The sequence below is a fragment of the Protopterus annectens genome, chromosome 2.part0, assembly GCF_019279795.1.
Source record: "Protopterus annectens isolate FY-2018-M chromosome 2.part0, PAN1.0, whole genome shotgun sequence".
In the NCBI taxonomy this organism is placed as follows: domain Eukaryota; kingdom Metazoa; phylum Chordata; order Ceratodontiformes; family Protopteridae; genus Protopterus; species Protopterus annectens.
In genome coordinates, this window is record NC_056728.1 from 1383608521 (window position 1) to 1383627836 (window position 19316).

The 19316-nt window shown below is 41.9% G+C and overlaps 1 protein-coding gene across 21 annotated transcripts in view; it reads right to left on the reverse strand.

Annotated features, from left to right (window-relative positions):
• Positions 1-19316, reverse strand: part of CAMK2D (calcium/calmodulin dependent protein kinase II delta) — a 1797486-nt gene that overhangs the window by 946593 nt on the left and 831577 nt on the right. For all 21 annotated transcript variants that reach the window (XM_044061588.1, XM_044061589.1, XM_044061587.1 and 18 more), the window contains exon 4: positions 1038-1092. In XM_044061588.1, the coding sequence (XP_043917523.1) occupies positions 1038-1092 (55 nt within the window). The remainder of the gene's footprint in view (positions 1-1037; positions 1093-19316) is intronic.

The following is a 19316-nucleotide window of genomic DNA, read 5'->3' on the forward strand; positions in this document are numbered from 1 at the left end:
CAGTGCTCCCCAGCTGCCACATGGCTGCCAGAATAAGTTTACTAGTTACCAAACAGAGTGAGTATTGAGATAATGGCTACATTTAGAATTAAAAAAGACAAAATATCTCCCTGACCCTGCAGCATAAAGGGATGAAGCTCTGGCTACAGCCCAGACTATGTGTGTTCAATTACTGGCATGGGCATTTGACAGACAGGACAACAGGGTATGAGCTTGAGTGGCTGACACCAGCTCACTCATCTTTGTGGGGAGGGAGGCTGCTGGGCTCAAATCACTGGTGACACCTTGTGGTGGCTGGGTGCATCGCTGCTCTGTCTGACAGGGACTTCCCTGTTGTAGAGTTAGAGAATGTCAGGTATGTGAGAGCTTGTAACCAACTCTTTTTCACTCAACTAGAGCAATGGTGAGTTCACAGGTAGCATAGGACTGGCTAGCTGATCTGCTCCCTACCACTCACCTCTGAGGGAATGGATGGGCACTAGGGCTTTCTAGGAAAGAAAAACTGTACTGCACATTTCTTATCTAGTCTGGAGATGCCTGGCTACACACCCTGCAGAACAAATGGGTACACTCATTGAGCCATCAGGCAGGATTTCTCAGAGGTGGTGAGGATTTTACTAAGAACATAAACACAAAATGTCTTTAAAGGAGGACACATGGATTAGAATAACACAGGAAACCACTACAAACATCAACTTTATGTTATGCTTTATTTATAAGGAAATTGTTCCCTTTGGGAGAATTATGTACCAGTTGTACAAAATAAACCTTTCTGGTGCCTTGACTTGCACAGGTAGCAAATGCAGCCCACTAAGGCTGTTGACAAAAAGAGCTAGATAAAATGCAACCAATAGAAATTTCCAAACATTTCCTTTAAAATACTGCATTAGCAGTCATAGTAAAAGATTATCAAAAGTCCAAACCGTGTTCTGTAAGTACTTTAGGTAATTTGATTTTCGACACATAACAAAAAATATTTATCACCAAACTTCAACTGGCATCAAAAGTTGATAAATTTCAAACTTAATTTAACTTACAAGTCAAATACTAGGTAGTGGAATCCTTCTTCCGATATACTGTCATGCAGTCGCACTGTAAACAAAGCAAATATAATTATTAATATTAATAAGAACTTATATACTTTCAAAATCTCTAAGCTAATATTTATCATTAATGACATCTTGTGTTACCTGTTTTGTCTTAATTCAATCAGTACTTAGCCCTTCAATTGTGAGGCAAAAGTTAACCTTTCTTAATCCTAGCCTGAAACCCATATGGTTAATATGAAAACTGACTCATTTTTACAGAGTGAAGAAGTAACATTAAGGCATAAAAGGTAACAAAAGAAAAAAAAAATCAGAATAAAAAACAGCGTGTGAAAAAAAGTTACTAATATCAGTACCTTCTCCGAAACAAGAAAGGAACTTCCATGTATATTCAGTTGTCTGAGTGAGCTGTTTTTCAGGAACATCTGAATGATCAGTCCAATTAATATAATGGGTGATCGCTGATGCTTTTTTCTGCAACTTGCCTCAAGGTTTTATGACCTCATAAGTTTATGGGTTCTAAGATGAGAAACCCTTGTCATTAGTTTGTTGCAGGCTTTGCCTTCCATATAGAATTTCTGATGACCAATTGTTCAGTTATTGGGGCTGAATCATGCAGAAGTTACTGATAAGTAACTTCATTTTATAAACAATATCTGACTGCTTGTCATCCTAATGGCATTATCACTATACGGCTCTTCTAAATGAACTGAAAAATAACCATGAGTTTAAATGATGCAGGTAAGAGGCAGACAAGTATCTGCTCCATCTGTTTCATATCATGGCCTATAGTCAAATGAATACGTGTGTGATAATGTCTATAAAGTAAGGATTGTCACATAATACCGACGGGCCTCTCCTCTGTCTTGTCATTCTTCTCTGGAACATCCAAAGATGAGTTTATGGTCACATGATCTGAGAGGTTGGTAATTTAATACTGTCTAACTACAGTCCAAATGGTACAGGAATTATGAAAAAACAATTAGCCATTCTGTGATGTGTCATCAGAGTGTGGAGCTGAAATATCTAGGTGAACTGCCTGTGCACCAAATACTTAGAAATAAAGCATTATAATCCATTAGATGAGGGATGCATCCAGCAAGAGAAAAATACCTGGACACCACAGGTGGTTGTGATGTTCAGATATCGGCACACAGTATATAGAGTGCTGACTCCATAACGGGAAATAGAGGCTAGAACAATTGCTGGGAATGTTCATGAATGTTTGTGTGTACATCATGCTTTTAAGAGTTGGGAATACCTAAAAGTATTTTAAGTGCTCACATCAATGGCAAATTAAGCAGATCAAGAAATGCACAAAGTACAGTTGTGTACACTTACCATAAATGTAGATATTCGAGTGTATTCACTGTTGCAGTCATCACACTTGGGGTTATCTGCCTGCAGGTAGCCCTCAGTTGGCCCGAATACCAGAGACTTAGTATTTCTGCGTCAGATGCTGTCGCTTCTTCATGACGTCAGGTTGTCAGGGATATAAAAACAGGCAGCCGACACTATTACATCAGTTTTTCTTGTCCCAAATGTCAGAAGCCCCCAAATAGGGAGCTAGGACATGTTGGGGAAAACACCACCAGTAAAATGTAAATACCAATACCAGTAGGAATAGCCATAGAGAAGAGAGATAAAGAGATGGAGAAAACCAGGGGGCTGGAGGGAGGGAAACCAAGACTGCAACAGTGAATACAGTCAAACATCTACATTTATGGTAAGTGTACACAACTGTACTATGTTCTTCGTGTTTCACTGTTGCATTCATCACACTCTGGTTGATTCCCAAAGCTGAGGAAGGGTGGAGGCAGTCAAAAAGAGTTATGGCTGGCTAGTAGGCCTTGCAAGACTGCTGTAGCAAATCCTGCTCAGGATTTGGAAAAGATAGGCAGGTGGTAATGCTTGGTGAAGATGTGTACAGAACTCCAGGTAGCAGCTTCCAGTATGTCCCTTGTAGGGACTCCCCTGAGAAATGCTGTAGAGGTAGATGTAGCTCTAGTGGAATGTGTTCTAACCCCCATGAGGGGTTGGTTTTCCATTTTGCTTGTAGCAGAAATGGATGCAGTGTGCTATCCATTTGGAAATGGTTTGTTTTGAAATGGCCTTGCCCTCTGCCCCTCTTGAAAGGCTGACTAGCAGCTGGTCAGATTTTCTGAAAGGCTTAGTCCTATCCAGGTAGATCCTGAGCTGTCTGTGCACATCCAAAGAGTGTAGGATCCTTTCCCCTTTATTTTGCAGATTAGGGAAGAAGGTTGGCAAACGGATGAATTGGTTGAGAGCCACACTGGACACCACTTTAGGCATAGAGGAAGGGTTTAGCTCTGTGGAAAACCCTGTCAGCATGGAAAATAATGAAGTGTTCCACAGCCATCAACTCAAGATACTCTTCCAAATGAAGTGATGGCTAGAAGCAAGGCTCTTTTCCAAGAGAGGAATTTTAACTCTGCTGAAGCAGCAGGTTCAAAAAAGGGGAAGCGATCCCAAGCGGGGATGGGTGCTCTCCTTGGTGGCCTTAAGTTGTTTGCCCTTCTCAGGAACTGTTTGATGAGAAGGTTAGAGAATAGAGGTGGCTCAGTATTGTAATAAGCCAAAATGGCAGAGGCACGGATCTTAATGGAGGAGAAGGATAGGAGTCTGTGTAGTAGTTCTACTAGGTAATCCAGGATTAGAGGTAAGGAGGACAGTGCTGTGCCATTTCCTTTAGACTGAATCTAAGAACAATGCCTTTTCCACTTTCAGCATAGGATTTCCTAGTACTGGGCCTTCTGGCTTCAAGGATGATGTCCAGCACTTGTTTGCTTAGGGTTGCTGGTGAGGTATTTAAGGAATAAGCCAGGCTGCAAGATTTAGGGTTTGCAATTGTGGATGCAAAATCTGTCCCTCCTGCTGAGAAAGCAGGGTTGGGGTCTGGTGTAATTGCCAGGGTGGCACCATTGTCAGGCTGCGCAGGAGTGCGTACCAGTGCTGGCGGCCAGTCTTGGGCAATCAGAATTGCCCTTGGCCTATCTTGTTTTATCTTGAGTAATACTCTTGAGATAAGGGGCAAAAGGGGAAAGGCATAGACTGAGAGGTTTTCCCATTGAAATGATAGGGCATCCACCTTCCAGGCCCTGCTGTGAGGGTTCCTGGTGCAGAATTTGCTTAACTGGTGGTTGTCGGAGGAGGAAAAGAGATCCACCTCTGGGGTCCCCCATTTCTGGATCAGAAGGTTGAAGGTGCTGGGATCCAATTTCCAATTGTGTGGGTCTTGGATATTTCTGCTTAAGTCGTCTGCCAGTGAATTTTGTTTGCTTGGCAGGAATTGAGCTTATAGATGAACTTGGTTGTCCAAGGCCATGTTCCACAGGGCCATGGCTAACCTGCAGAGTGGGTAAGAATGGGTTCCCCCCTGCTTGTTGATGTACCACATAACTGTGGTGTTGTCTGTTTTTATCAGTAGTTGTCCTGGAAAGAGTAGGTATCTGAAAGCTGTCAGGGCATTCTGCACAGCTAGCATCTCTTTTTGATTGCTGTGCAGGAGAATTTACCTTGGGCTCCAGTGGCCCTGAATACATTTGCCCGCCATGTGAGCCCCCCATGCATAATCTGATGCATCTGTGGTTAGGGTATGGGTGGCGTGGGGTTGAGTAAAATGCAGTCCCTTGTTGTGGTTGCATGCTTCTGCCCACCAAAGGAACTCTGTCCTTAGACTTAGACAAGGTATGATAGGAATGATGTCCTGAGAATGTTGGCACCAAAGACTTTTTAAGTACCACTGAAGTTTCCTCATATGCAGTCTTGCATATGGAATTGGCAGAATACATGAGGCCATGAATCCTGGGGCTTGCAGTATTTTTCTTACAGACAGCTGGGTTCTGGTGGCCATAACCCTCAATTAAAATTCAAAAAAGCTAAACCCCATCTCTCTCTAGCATCATCCCTCCTGTTCACCTGAGATTTACCCACTATCATTTACCCCTTCTTACCTCACTATCCTTAACCTTAACCACTAACACCTGCGCTTCTGTAACTGACCTATGTTTTTTTTTATATGCTGCTGTTTTTTTTTTCCCAAGATGTTTGTTTGAAGTAGTGTCAGACAGACCTGTTTTTCTGAAGTAAGGAATGCCATCTGGGAAGTTGTGTCCAAGCTTGCTCCCAAGAATACAATCTTTTGACTGGGTACCAGTTGTGATTTCTTTTCATTAATGGTGTACCCCAATGAAGTTAGAAGGCTTTTTACAAATGTCAGGTGCTGAAGCAGCAACTCCTGACTGTCCGCCTGAATCAGGCAGTCATCCAAGTATGGGTAAATTTGTATATTTCTCTGTCTGCAGTATGCAATGGCTGGAAATAGGCATTTTGTGAATATCCTGGGTGCAGTAGATAAGCCAAAGGGAAGTGGAGAGAACTGATAATGCATAGACCCTGCCCTGAAATGTAGATATTTCCTGCATGACTCCCTTATGGGGATATGCAGATAGGTTTCTTTTAAGTCTAGGGTGACTAACCAGGCATCCTTGGCTAACATAGGGAGAAGCTGTTGCAGGGTAAGCATCTTGAATTTTGGTACCACCAGGAAGGTGTTGAGAATTGAAAGATCCAGGATTGGGTGCCAAGAGCCCTCTTTCCTGTGTACCAGGAATAGTCTGTAGTAGAATCCTTGACCCCCTCTGTTCTACTGGAACAGGCTGAATAGCTCTGATATTGAGCAGGGAACGTACTTGGTTTTGAGCCTCTGCCCACTGGTTTGGAGGAAAGTCTGGAAACCCTGGTTCGCAGTAAATGGAAATCAAATTTGTACCCCTGGGTTACAATGTTGAGGACCCATTGGTCCTGAGTGATGGACATCCAGTTTTTTGCATTAAGGGCAAGTTTTCTTCCTAGGGCACAAGCAATTGGGCAGGGCTGGGAAGCAGAGTTGAGAAGTCATTGTGAGCTTTTTCCATAAGGAGGTGGCTTACCACTCCCTGCTCTAGGGGTGGGGGTGCTCCATTGCTTAGATCTCTGTATACCCTGAGACTGTAGTCTGGGTGGTTTGTTTCTCCTGGGTCTTGTTTGGGAAGGCCTGGAGGGGGCTGGAAAGGACCAGTGTTTTGAAGGGCAATGCCTACTGAATCTAGGTGGTTGCACTTGTAGGAATTCTTTAACATTTTGCATAGATTTAGCCATTTCTTCCATCATTTTTAAGAACTTTGTCTGCTTTGGTGCCAAACAAACGGTCCTTATTTAAAGGAGCGTCTAGTAATTTAGATTTGACATGATCTGGCAAGGCCTGCTCCTTCAGCCAAGCATGTCTTCTCAGTACAGAGACAGTGACTGCTGCCCTGCAAGATGATTCCAAGGCATCAAAGCCACACTGCAAAGTATGCTTACTAACTTGGTTTGCAGAGTGCATAAGCTCCTATAATTCTTTATTTTCTGCACAATCTGAAAAAATTACCACTTTTTGTTTAATACATTCCATAATATGTTGCTGGTATTTCAGCATGTGAAACTGGCAATTCAATGCCCTGATAGCAAGAGTTGCAGAGGTATATACCTTCTTACCCCATCTGCCCAAAGCTCTGGAATCCCTATCCGAAGGGATAGGACTTTTGGCTGTAGTAGCCTTTATACCTTTAGGTCCCTGGGAAATGATCTCTGGATCAGCAGTAGGATTCTTGAAAAGAAACTTGTGAGAATCAGGTACTCTGTAGTACCTGTCTGGTTTCCTAGGGGCCGGAGGTAAAGTGTCTGGAGTAAGACTGGATTCCATGAAAACCTCATCCACAACATCCAGGACAGGGGGTATAGCTAAAGGCCTGTGCTGAGGCAACTCTGATTCTCTGAGTCTCTTTTTGGACTGAGGATAGTCTTGGCATTCCCAATGGAAATGCTCTCTTAAAGTATGCAAGGTTTCACCAAAAGAGAAATCCTCTGGAGGGGAGGCAGAGGGAATGGATTTCTTTGCATCTGAATCCTCATAGGCGGATAAGGGCATGTCTTCATAATTAGAAAGGTCAGAGTCATCGGACTCCTGGTCTGTAGAACCTGAAGGGAATTGGAGTCTTTGTCTCTTAGCTGGGGAAGGCTGGCTTACCATAATCAGCGTAATAAGGTCTTCAGCCATTCTAAGCATTTGTTTTTGTGGCATGGGTTCCTGAGCATGCACTTTGGTCATCGGTTTTCAAGGCGTAGTGCGTACTCTGGGCCTAAGAAACTCGGTAGTTTTGGTTAAAAAAGAAGTCGTCTGTTTGATTCGAACATCGGTAGGATGAAAAACTCCCTCAGAAGCTGGTACCTGCACAGCGGCTCTGGACCCATCTAAGTTAGAGACATCCGCTGGTTCCACAGTCAAAGAAGCATTTTGCGGCATAACAGACTCTGAATGGGTCTCAGAAGAGGCCTGCAAATCCATAGAAGCTGGCATCAGGGGCTGCAAAGGCACCTCACTGAGTACCAGCGGACTGGCAACTAGCTTAATGAAAGTGTCGTCGGCAGTTTTGGACCTATGCGGTCTGTCTCTGTCTTTATCTTTACGTTTTTTTGGAAGATCAGTAGTCAGATGGCTTACTGAAGCCATTTCAGAATATGGATATTGAGAGCAAAAGAATTTAGCGACAAAGACAGCCCGACGACGAATGGTTAGGGTGTTAAACAAGGCACAAAACCGACAGCGAGGGATGTCGTGGTCTGGGTCTAAACAGGTGATGCAGTAAGAATGAAAATCTCTGTGAGGTATTTGCTTTCCACAGGCAAGACGATTGTTAACTTTTTCTGACATTGGTTAGAGCAAGAAAAACGGATCCCCAATGGGGTACTTAGCTTTAGAAGACAGGATTATTCAACTCGAAAATGAAAAAAACAGGTAGTGGCCGACCAGCACTTGCGAACTGCTTCTGCTTTGGGCTCCTCCTCGGCAAGAAAGACTGATGTAATGGTGTCAGCTGCCTGTTTTTATGCCCCTGATAATCCAAACAACAGGAGGTAGAAACCACGACACAGCACAACCGAGTAAAACTATTTTTTAGTTAGTTTTACTCAGTCGTGCTGTGTCATGGTTTCTACCTCCTGTTGTTTGGATTATCAGTTTGTCGTTGCTTGTTCCGATTTTTTGTTTTTATACCCCTGACATCATGGAAGAAGCGACATCATCCGACGCAGAAATACTAAGTCACTGGTATTCGGGCCGACTGAGGGCTACCTGCAGGCAGATAACCCCAAGTGTGATGACTGCAACAGTGAAACACGAAGAACATCAGGCCTAATGTAAGTGCTTTAAAGTGATTTTCAGAACTAAAAGCACTGTTATGGTGAGTGTTTTAAAGTATTATGCATTCACAGAAGTACTAAGAAGCACCATTATTATGGCCACTTACAAATGTGTTCCAATGTATTCTCAGAAATTTATTTTATTTATTTATTTACTGACATTTTTTATTTACCGGAAAAGTCCACTGGTCCAAGCTAGCCCATTTTCAGTGGAGGCCCAGGGAGAAAAGCTTCACAGTAAAGACAAAATACATAAAATTACAAAAAAAGAATACAATAACTTATAAGAACATTTAAATAATTACAGAGAATGAAATATGACTGAATAAAACTATACATAAACAGAAAAGTTAGATACAGTAATAGTACAGAGACACAAAAAAAGAACTTGAAAATAGTACAGAGCACAACACAGTGATTTCTGAAATAAACAGTTATATGCAGAAAAAAAGTATATCATTTGCGGCATTATTTAGATCAAGAAATATTAAAATAAGAATGCAGGTTAGTGAGAATGGCATATTGGTAAGAGTTTATAGTGGCATAGGGGTAAAGAACTAAGTAATGGAAAAACAGAAGAGGAAGTACGAGGGGGAAGAGTAAAAGTTACAGGTCAATAAAAAGATAGGAGAGAAGGAAGATTAGTAAAGTAGAAGGAAAGTGGAAATGGGGAGAAAACGGTGCGGAAAGGAGTAAGGAGTTTAGTGATATCAAGAAGGGGAGGTAGGTAAAAGATTCATTAGGAATTTAAAGCTAAAAAAAGGAATTATGAGGAAAAACTGGATATGGACAGAATTCAGGGTTTAATTAGTAGATTAAGTTTAAGTAATGTCTGAGGAAGGAATTGAGCAGTTACAAATCCACACAGAGGAGAAGCGACTGTGCAGTGCGCTTTTGAAGTTAGAAGGTCTTGGTTGTAGATGGACAGATGTTGGAAGGTTATTCCATATTCTGGAAATTGTCCAGGAGTATAATAATTGACCTGCAGGTAGTTTGGGTTTGTGTACATGGAGAAGATATTGGTGTTCAGAACGAAGAGGTTGAGCTGGATTGTACAAAAATGCTTAACAGTACTGGTACGATTGCTTACAAGAATTACACAATTCAGTCCTTGTTAATAGTGAAAAGCATGTGCCCAAGCACCAATTTTTGCTGCCCTTGATATTAAGTGTGGCATTGCTCCTACATTTGTTCTCCTCTCGTCTAAAGCAAGCAGAAAGCGAGTTGCTCTAGCTTTGCAGGAAACAGAGAGTTCAGTACCTTCTCAGATGTGATACCATTGGTATTTATTTTCTTACTTTGTTTATTAACTAAATAAAGTCTAGTGAGCAGAAGAGCCTCCGCTTAAAGTCACTTTTTTTAATTTCTCCAAATCTTTTAAGTTTCTAATACCATTATGGGAATGGACCCCATTCCTAAGTTAAAGTACGATTAAAGTTCATGAAATTAGTATTGTTTCACTCTTTGAGGTCAGCCAGTAGTGCTCTTCGCAACACCCACAATGTGCCCAGTAATGACTCCTTCTGCATTTCACATCGGGTTACGTGTATTGGTAACATATCTAAATATGATTGTAGATTCTTTTTTATAAGACCCGTTGCTCCTATTACTATTGGAACTGTCTGGGTATCTTTCTTCCACATTGCTCTTGTTTTTGCCACTTTCTCAGAGGCTTGCAGTATGCAAGTAAAGACAGGGACTCAAACTCATGAGCTATTTAACAGCTCATAGCATTACCCTGTGCCAAATTAACAAAAACAAGAGCACAATGGAGTGCAATGAGTAGCAAAAGGATGGGTGCAATGAGAAGAGGTGTGGGAAAATAAATGGTAGTGCGAGTGCATGGAAGGATAAGGGGATTTATGTCGGGACTGCCTGTATTTCCTTGTGGGTGAGAAGGGGGTGTTGAACTTTGGGCTAGAAGTATCAAAGCTGTAATCTCTCTCAGCTAAATGGGGGGTGGGGGGTTCAACTTTAAAACTGCAGGGGTTCAGCAAAAGAAGTATGAAGAAACAACAAGGGAATGGGAGGCAATAAAGAAGAAAGTGGTGAGTGGAAGACGATGCTCTACAAAGCCAGAAACCTGAGTAAAAATGCCTGTCAAAAACAATGTATACTATTAGGAAGTAGCAGAGAGATATGAAGAAACATGAACAGATACAAAAGACTAAACAGTCAGAATTAAAATGTAATGCGATAAGCATTTTTATTACAACAACTTCATCAGATAAAGCCACAAAAAAAATGTAAATATTCAATAAAGTCACATGACACTAACAATTATGCATGGTTATCAATAAAATCTACACTTTTATTTAACTTTATTAAAAACTTACGCAATAACTAGGGGTAGAGTTTTTAGTAGGTTCCAATTATATTGAGGGAGGACTGAGTTAAATTGTTCTAAACTCAACTGGGCAAGCTTGATAGCCTCCAGGGGAATACTATAAGAAAATATTTATTTACTTATTTATTTCCAGTTTGTTAATTGGGAAGGTCCACTGGGCCAAGGTGAGCCCTTTTACAATGGAGGCCCGGGGAGAAAAGCTCCATGTGAATACATGTATAAGTCCAACTTAACTGTACTTCAATTACCAAACTCCTACCCCTCCCCCAATAATTGGGACATACTTATCTCACAACTTCAACTTCACCCTAAAAAGGTCATCACCATAATTGTGATCTATATTCCACCTGGTAACACACCTGCTAGCCTTGAAGACATCTTATCCTGGTGTTCTTCCACATACTCACAAGAAACCCTTATTCTGAGGGATTTCAACCTAGATTGGTTCACCTGCATATCAGAACCACCAAGTAATCTAATAAACTTCCATGGCTACCAGCAGATAGTCCAAATTCCAACTAGATGTGATAAAAAAATCTAAAAGGGAATCCATCCTTGACTGGGTCCTAACTAACAACCCCACATTGTACCCCCATGCAGGCAGTCTCCCAGACACCTTAAGTGACCACAACATAGTATACCTTATACGTAGTAGAACAGGCATATGCAAAACCACTAACTATATATCCACTAGAAACACAAATTCTCTCCTGAGGTCCTCAATACTTTACTCTGTAACTGTGACTGGACCCCCCTAAAAACCCTCCCACTTGACCAGGCTGTAGCATATTTTAACAAAACATTTCTACAAAACCTAGACACTGTCGCTCCATTGCGCAAAATCAAGGTTAGAACCTCTACAAGGTAGTCCCTTTTGTTTCCATTCTTGCAGAATGGATAGGGAATGGACGTTTGTTTGAAATGTTGCCCTCTGCCCCTTCCTTTGAAAGGCTGACTAGCAGCTGAGGTCAGATTTTCTTGAAAGGCTTAGTCCTATCCAGGTAGATCCTGAGCTGTCTGTGCACATCCAAAGAGTGTAGGATCCTTTCCCCTTTATTTTGCAGATTAGGGAAGAAGGTTGGCAAACGGATGAATTGGTTGAGAAACCACACTGGACACCACTTTAGGCATAGAGGAAGCGGTTTAGCTCTGTGGAAAACCTGTCAGCATGAAAAAAAATAATGAAGTGTTCCACAGCCCATCAACTCAAGATACTCTTCCAACTGGAAGTGATGGCTAGAAGCAAGGCTCTTTTCCCAAGAGAGGAATTTTTAACTCTGCTGAAGCAGCAGGTTCAAAGGGAAGCGATCTAGCCAAGCGGGATGGGTGCTCTCCTTGGTGGCCTTAAGTTGTTTGCCTTCCTTCTCAGGAACTGTTTGATGAGGAAGGTGAGAGAATATAGAGGTGGCTCAGTATTGTAATAAGCCAAAATGGCAGAGTGCACGGATCTTAATGGAGTGAGAAGCTGATAGGAGTCTGTGTAGTAGTTCTGCTAGGTAATCCAGGATTAGAGGTAAGGAGGACAGTGCTGTCCATTTCCTTTTAGACTGAATCTAAGAACAATACCTTTTCCACTTTTCAGCATAGGATTTCCTAGTACTGGGCCTTCTGGCTTCAAGGATGATGTCCAGCACCTGCTTGCTTAGGGTTGCTGGTGAGGTATTTAAGGAATAAGCCAGGCTGCAAGATTTAGGGTTTGCAATTGTGGATGCAAAATCGTCCCTCCTGCTGAGAAAGCAGGGTTGGGGTCTGGTGTAATTGCCAGGGTGGCACCATTGTCAGGCTGCTCAGGAGTGGGTACCAGTGCTGGCGGCCAGTCTGGGGCAATCAGAATTGCCCTTGGCCTATCTTGTTTTATCTTGAGTAATACTCTTGAGATAAGGGGCAAAAGGGGAAAGGCATAGATTGAGAGGTTTTCCCATTGAAATGATAGGGAATCCACCTTCCAGGCCCTGCTGTGAGGGTTCCTGGTGCAGAATTTGCTTAACTGGTGGTTGTCGGAGGAGGAAAACAGATCCACCTCTGGGGTCCCCCATTTCTGGATCAGAAGGTTGAAGATGCTGGGATCCAATTTCCAATTGTGTGGGTCTTGGATATTTCTGCTTAAGTCGTCTGCCAGTAAATTTTGTTTGCTTGGCAGGAATTGAGCTTATAGATGAACTTGGTTGTCCAAGGCCATGTTCCACAGGGCCATGACTAACCTGCAGATTGGGTAAGAATGGGTTCCCCCCTGCTTGTTGATGTACCACATAACTGTGGTGTTGTCTGTTTTTATCAGTAGTTGTCCTGGAAAGAGTAGGTATCTGAAAGCTGTCAGGGCATTCTGTACAGCTAGCATCTCTTTTTGATTGCTGTGCAGGAGAATTTGCCTTGGGCTTCAGTGGCCCTGAATACATTTGCCCGCCATGTGAGCCCCCCATGCATAATCTGATGCATCTGTGGTTAGGGTATGGGTGGCGTGGGGTTGAGTAAAATGCAGTCCCTTGTTGTGGTTGCATGCTTCTTCCCACCAAAGGAACTCTGTCCTTAGACTTAGACAAGATATGATAGGAATGAAGTCCTGAGAATGTTGGCACCAAAGACTTTTATGTACCACTGAGTTTCCTCATATGCGGTCTCTTGCATATGGAATTGGCAGAATACATGAGGCCATGATCCTGAGGAGCTTTGCAGTATTTTTCTTACAGACAGCTACCTGGTTCTGGTGGCCACAATAAAATGTGGAACTCCCCCTTTACCGAATTATGCTCACCTCAGAACCCTCAGAGCCTCTACAATTCAAAAAAACAACTGGCTTTAAACCCCATCTCAGCACTCTCTGTAGCAATGTCCTGTTCCAAACCTGATTAACCACTATCATTTACACCCCTTCTCTTACCTCACTATCCTTAACAGCTTTTTAACAAGGCATCTCGCCTTTGTAACTGACCTATGTTTTTATATGCTGCTGCTGTTTTTTTTTTTCCCAAAGATGTGATCATATCTTTATATTGTATTTAGAACTCAACTATCTTCCCTTTTTTGCATTAACAATGTTCATATGTCTGTTGTATGTGAGCTTTTCTCCCCGGACCCTCCGCTGAAAATGGACATGTATCCAGTCGGACTCTCCCGGTTAACAAATGTAAAATAAAATAAATAAATAAATAAATTGTTTGAAGTAGTGTCAGATAGACCTGTTTTTCTGAAGTAAGGAATGCCATCTGGGAAGTTGTGTCCAAGCTTGCTCCCAGGAATACAATCTTTTGACTGGGTACCAGTTGTGATTTCTTTTCATTAATGGTGTACCCCAATGAAGTTAGAAGGCTTTTTACAAATGTCAGGTGCTGAAGCAGCAACTCCTGACTGTCCGCCTGAATCAGGCAGTCATCCAAGTATGGGTAAATTTGCATATTTCTCTGTCTGCAGTATGCAATGGCTGGAGATAGGCATTTTGTGAATATCCTGGGTGCAGTAGATAAGCCAAAGGGAAGTGGAGAGAACTGATAATGCATAGACCTTGCCCTGAAATGTAGACATTTCCTGCATGACTCCCTTATGGGGATATGCAGATAAGCTTCTTTTAAGTCTAGGGTGACTAACCAGGCATCCTTGGCTAACATAGGGAGAAGCTGTTGCAGGGTATGCATCTTGAATTTTGGTACCACCAGGAAGGTGTTGAGAATTGAAAGATCCAGGATTGGGCACCAAGAGCCCTCTTTCCTGTGTACCAGGAATAGTCTGTAGTAGAATCCTTGGCCCCTCTGTTCTACTGGAACAGGCTGAATAGCTCTGATATTGAGCAGGAGCGTGCATTCTTGGTTTTGAGCCTCTGCCCACTGGTTTGGAGGAAGTCTGGAAACCCTGGTTGCAGTAAATGGAAATCAAATTTGTACCCCTGGTTACAATGTTGAGGACCCCGTGGTCCTGAGTGATGGACATCCAGTTTTTTGCATTAAGGGCAAGTTTTCTTCCTAGGGCACAAGCAATTGGGCAGGGCTGGGAAGCAGAGTTGAGAAGTCATTGTGAGCTTTTTCCATAAGGAGGTGGCTTACCACTCCCTGCTCTAGGGGTGGGGGTGCTCCATTGCTTAGATCTCTGCATACCCTGAGACTGTAGTCAGGGTGGTCTGTTTCTCCTGGGTCTAGATAGGGAAGGCCTGGAGGGGGCTGGAAAAGACCAGTGGTTTGAAGGGCAATGCCTACTGAATCGAGGTGGTTGCACTTGTAAGAATTCTTTAACATTTTGCATAGATTTAGCCATTTCTTCCATCATTTTTAAGAACTTTGTCTGCTTTGGTGCCAAACAAATGGTCCTTATTTAAAGGAGCGTCTAGTAATTTAGATTTGACATGATCTGGCAAGGCCTGCTCCTTCAGCCAAGCATGTCTTCTCAGTACAGAGACAGTGACTGCTGCCCTGCAAGATGATTCCAAGGCATCAAAGCCACACTGCAAAGTATGCTTACTAACTTGGTTTGCAGAATGCATAAGCTCCTGTAATTCTTTATTTTCTGCACAATTTGAAAAAATAACCACTTTTTGTTTAATACATTCCATAATATGTTGCTGGTATTACAGCATGTGAAACTGGCAATTCAATGCCCTGATAGCAAGAGTTGCAGAGGTATATACCTTCTTACCCTTATCTGCCCAAAGCTCTGGAATCCTAACCGAAGGATAGGACTTTTGGCTGTAGTAGCTTTAATAGCTTTAGGGGCCTGGGAAATGATCTCTGGATCAGCAGTAGGATTCTTGAAAACTTGTGAGAATCAGGTACTCTGTAGTACCTGTCTGGTTTCCTAGGGGCGGAGGTAAAGTGTCTGGGTAAGACTGGATTCCATGAAAACCTCATCCACAACATCCAGGACAGGGGTATAGCTAAAGGCCTGTGCTGAGGCAACTCTGATTCTCTGAGTCTCTTTTTTGGACTGAGGATAGTCTTCCCATGGCATTCCCAATGGAAATGCTCTCTTAAAGTATGCAAGGTTTCACCAAAGAGAAATCCTCTGGAGGGAGGCAGAGGGAATGGATTCTTTGCATCTGAATCCTCATAGGCGGATAAGGGCATGTCTTCATAATTAGAAAGGTCAAGTCATCGGACTCCTGGTCTGTAGAACCTGAAGGAACTGGAGTCTTTGTCTCTTAGCTGGGGAAGGCTGGCTTACCATAATCAGCGTAATAAGGTCTTCAGCCATTCTAAGCATTTGTTTTGTGGCATGGGTTCCTGAGCATGCACTTTGGTCATCGGTTTTCAAGGTAGTGCATACTCTGGGCCTAAGAAACTCGGTAGTTTGGTTAAAAAGAAGTCGTCTGTTTGATTCGAACATCGGTGGGATGAAAACTCCCTCAGAAGCCGGGTACCTGCACAGCGGCTCTGGACCCATCTAAGTTAGAGACATCCGCTGGTTCCACAGTCGAAGAAGCATTTTGCGGCACATAACTTAACAGACTCTGAATGGGTCTCAGAAGAGGCCTGCAAATCCATAGAAGCTGGCATCAGGGGCTGCAAAGGCACCTCACTGAGTACCGGCGGACTGGCTTAAGCTTAATGAAAGTGTCGTCGGCAGTTTTGGACCTATGGGTCTGTCTCTGTCTTTATCTTTACGTGTTTTGGAAGATCAGTAGTCAGATGGCTTACTGCCATTTCAGAATATGGATATTGAGAGCAAAAGAATTTAGCGACAAAGACAGCCCAACGACGAATGGTTTGGGCGTTAAACAAGGCACAAAACCGACAGCGAGGGACGTCGTGGTCCGGGTCTAAACAGGTGATGCAGTAAGAATGAAAATCTCTGTGAGGTATTTGCTTTCCACAGGCAAGACGATTGTTAACTTTTTCTGACATTGGTTAGAGCAAGAAAAAAGGATCCCCAATGGGGTACTTAGCTTTGGAAGACTTCAGGATTATTCAACTCAAAATGGAAAACAGGTAGTGGCGACCAGCACTTCGCCGCGAACTGCTTAACTTCTGCTTTGGGCTCCTCCTCGGCAAGAAAGACCGATGTAATGGTGTCAGCTGCCCGTTTTATGCCCCTGATAATCCAAACAACAGGAGGTAGAAACCACGACACAGCACAACTGAGTAAAACTATTTCTTAGTTAGTTTTACTCAGTCGATTAGGTATATGTCATCATTTCTACCTCCTGTTATTTGAATATCGATTATCAGTTTGTCACAACTTGTTCGATTTTTGTTTTTATACCCCTGACATCATGGAAGAAGCGACATCATCCGACGCAGAAATACTAAGTCACTGGTATTCGGGCCGACTGAGGGCTACCTGCAGGCAGATAACCCCAAGTGTGATGACTGCAACAGTGAAACACGAAGAACATCAGGCCTAATGTAAGTGCTTTAAAGTGATTTTCAGAACTAAAAGCACTGTTATGGTGAGTGTTTTAAAGTATTATGCATTCACAGAAGTACTAAGAAGCACCATTATTATGGCCACTTACAAATGTGTTCCAATGTATTCTCAGAAATTTAGTTTATTTATTTATTTACTGACATTTTATATTTACCGGAAAAGTCTACTGGTCCAAGCTAGCCCATTTTCAGTGGAGGCCCAGGGAGAAAAGCTTCACAGTAAAGACAAAATACATAAAATTACAAAAAAAGAATACATTAACTTATAAGAACATTTAAATAATTACAGAGAATGAAATATGACTGAATAAAACTATACATAAACAGAAAAGTTAGATACAGTAATAGTACAGAGACACAAAAAAGAACTTGAAAATAGTACAGAACACAACACAGTGATTTCTGAAATAAACAGTTATATGCAGAAAAAAGTATATCATTTGAGGCATTATTTAGATCAAGAAATATTAAAATAAGAATGCAGGTTAGTGAGAATGGCATATTGGTAAGAGTTTATAGTGGCACAGGGGTAAGGAACTAAGTAATGGAAAACAGAAGAGAAGTCAATGAGGGGAAGAGTAAAAGTTACAGGTCAATAAAAAGATAGAGAAGGAAGATTAGTAAAGTAGAAGGAAAGTGGAAATGGGGAGAAAACGGTGCGGAAAGGAGTGAGTTTAGTGATATCAAGAAGGGGAGTTAGGTAAAAGATTCATTAGGAATTTAAAGCTAAAAAAAGGAATTATGAGGAAAAACTGGATATGGACAGAATTCAGGGTTTAATTAGTAGATTAAGTTTAAGTAATGTCTGAGGAAGGAATTGAGCAGTTACAAATCCACACAGAGGAGAAGTGACTGTGCAGTGCGCTTTTGAAGTTAGAAGGTCTTGGTTGTAGATGGACAGATGTTGGAAGGTTATTCCATATTCTGGAAATTGTCCAGGAGTATAATAATTGACCTGCAGGTAGTTTGGGTTTTGTGTGCATGGAGAAGATATTGGTGTTCAGAGCCGAAGAGGTTGAGCTGGATTGTACAAAAATGCTTAACAGTACTGGTACGATTGCTTACAAGAATTACACAATTCAGTCCTTGTTAATAGTGAAAAGCATGTGCCCAAGCACCAATTTTTGCTGCCCTTGATATTAAGTGTGGCATTGCTCCTACATTGTTCTCCTCTCGTCTAAAGCAAGCAGAAGCAGGTTGCTCTAGCTTTGCAGGAAACAGAGAGTTCAGTACCTTCTCAGATGTGATACCATTGGTATTTATTTTTCTTACTTTTGTTTATTAACTAAATAAAGTCTAGTGAGCAGAAGAGCCTCCGCTTAAAGTCACTTTTTTTAATTTCTCCAAATCTTTTAAGTTTCTAATACCATTATGGGAATGGACCCCATTCCTAAGTTAAAATCGATTAAAGTTCATGAAATTAGTATTGTTTCACTCTTTGAGGTCAGCCAGTAGTGCTCTTCGCAACACCCACAATGTGCCCAGTAATGACTCCTTCTGCATTTCACATCGGGTTACGTGTATTGGTAACATATCTAAATATGATTGTAGATTCTTTTTTATAAGACCCGTTGCTCCTATTACTATTGGAACTGTCTGGGTATCTTTCTTCCACATTGCTCTTGTTTTTGCCACTTTCTCAGAGGCTTGCAGTATGCAAGTAAAGACAGGGACTCAAACTCATGAGCTATTTAACAGCTCATAGCCTTACCCCGTGCCAAATTAACAAAATCAAGAGCACAATGGAGTGCAATGAGTAGCAAAAGGATGGGTGCAATGAGAAGAGGTGTGGGATAATAAATGGTAGTGCGAGTGCATGGAAGGATAAGGGGATTTATGTCAGGACTGCCTGTATTTCCTTGTGGGTGAGAAGGAGGTGTTGAACTTTGGGCTAGAAGTATCAAAGCTGTAATCTCCTCTCAGCTAAATGGGGGGTGGGGGGTTCAACTTTAAAATTGCAGGGGCTCAGCAAAAGAAGTATAAAGAAACAACAATGGAATGGGAGGCAATAAGGAAGAAAGTGGTGAGTGGAAGACGATGCTCTACAAAGCCAGAAACCTGAGTAAAAATGCCTGTCAAAAACAATGTATACTATTAGGAAGTAGCAGAGAGATATGAAGAAACATGAACAGATACAAAAGACTAAACAGTCAGAATTAAAATGTAATGCGATAAGCATTTTTATTATAACAACTTCATCAGACAAAGCCACAAAAAAAAAAAATGTAAATATTCAATAAAGTCACATGACACTAACAATTATGCATGGTTATCAATAAAATCTACACTTTTATTTAACTTTATTAAAAACTTACGCAATAACTAGGGGTAGAG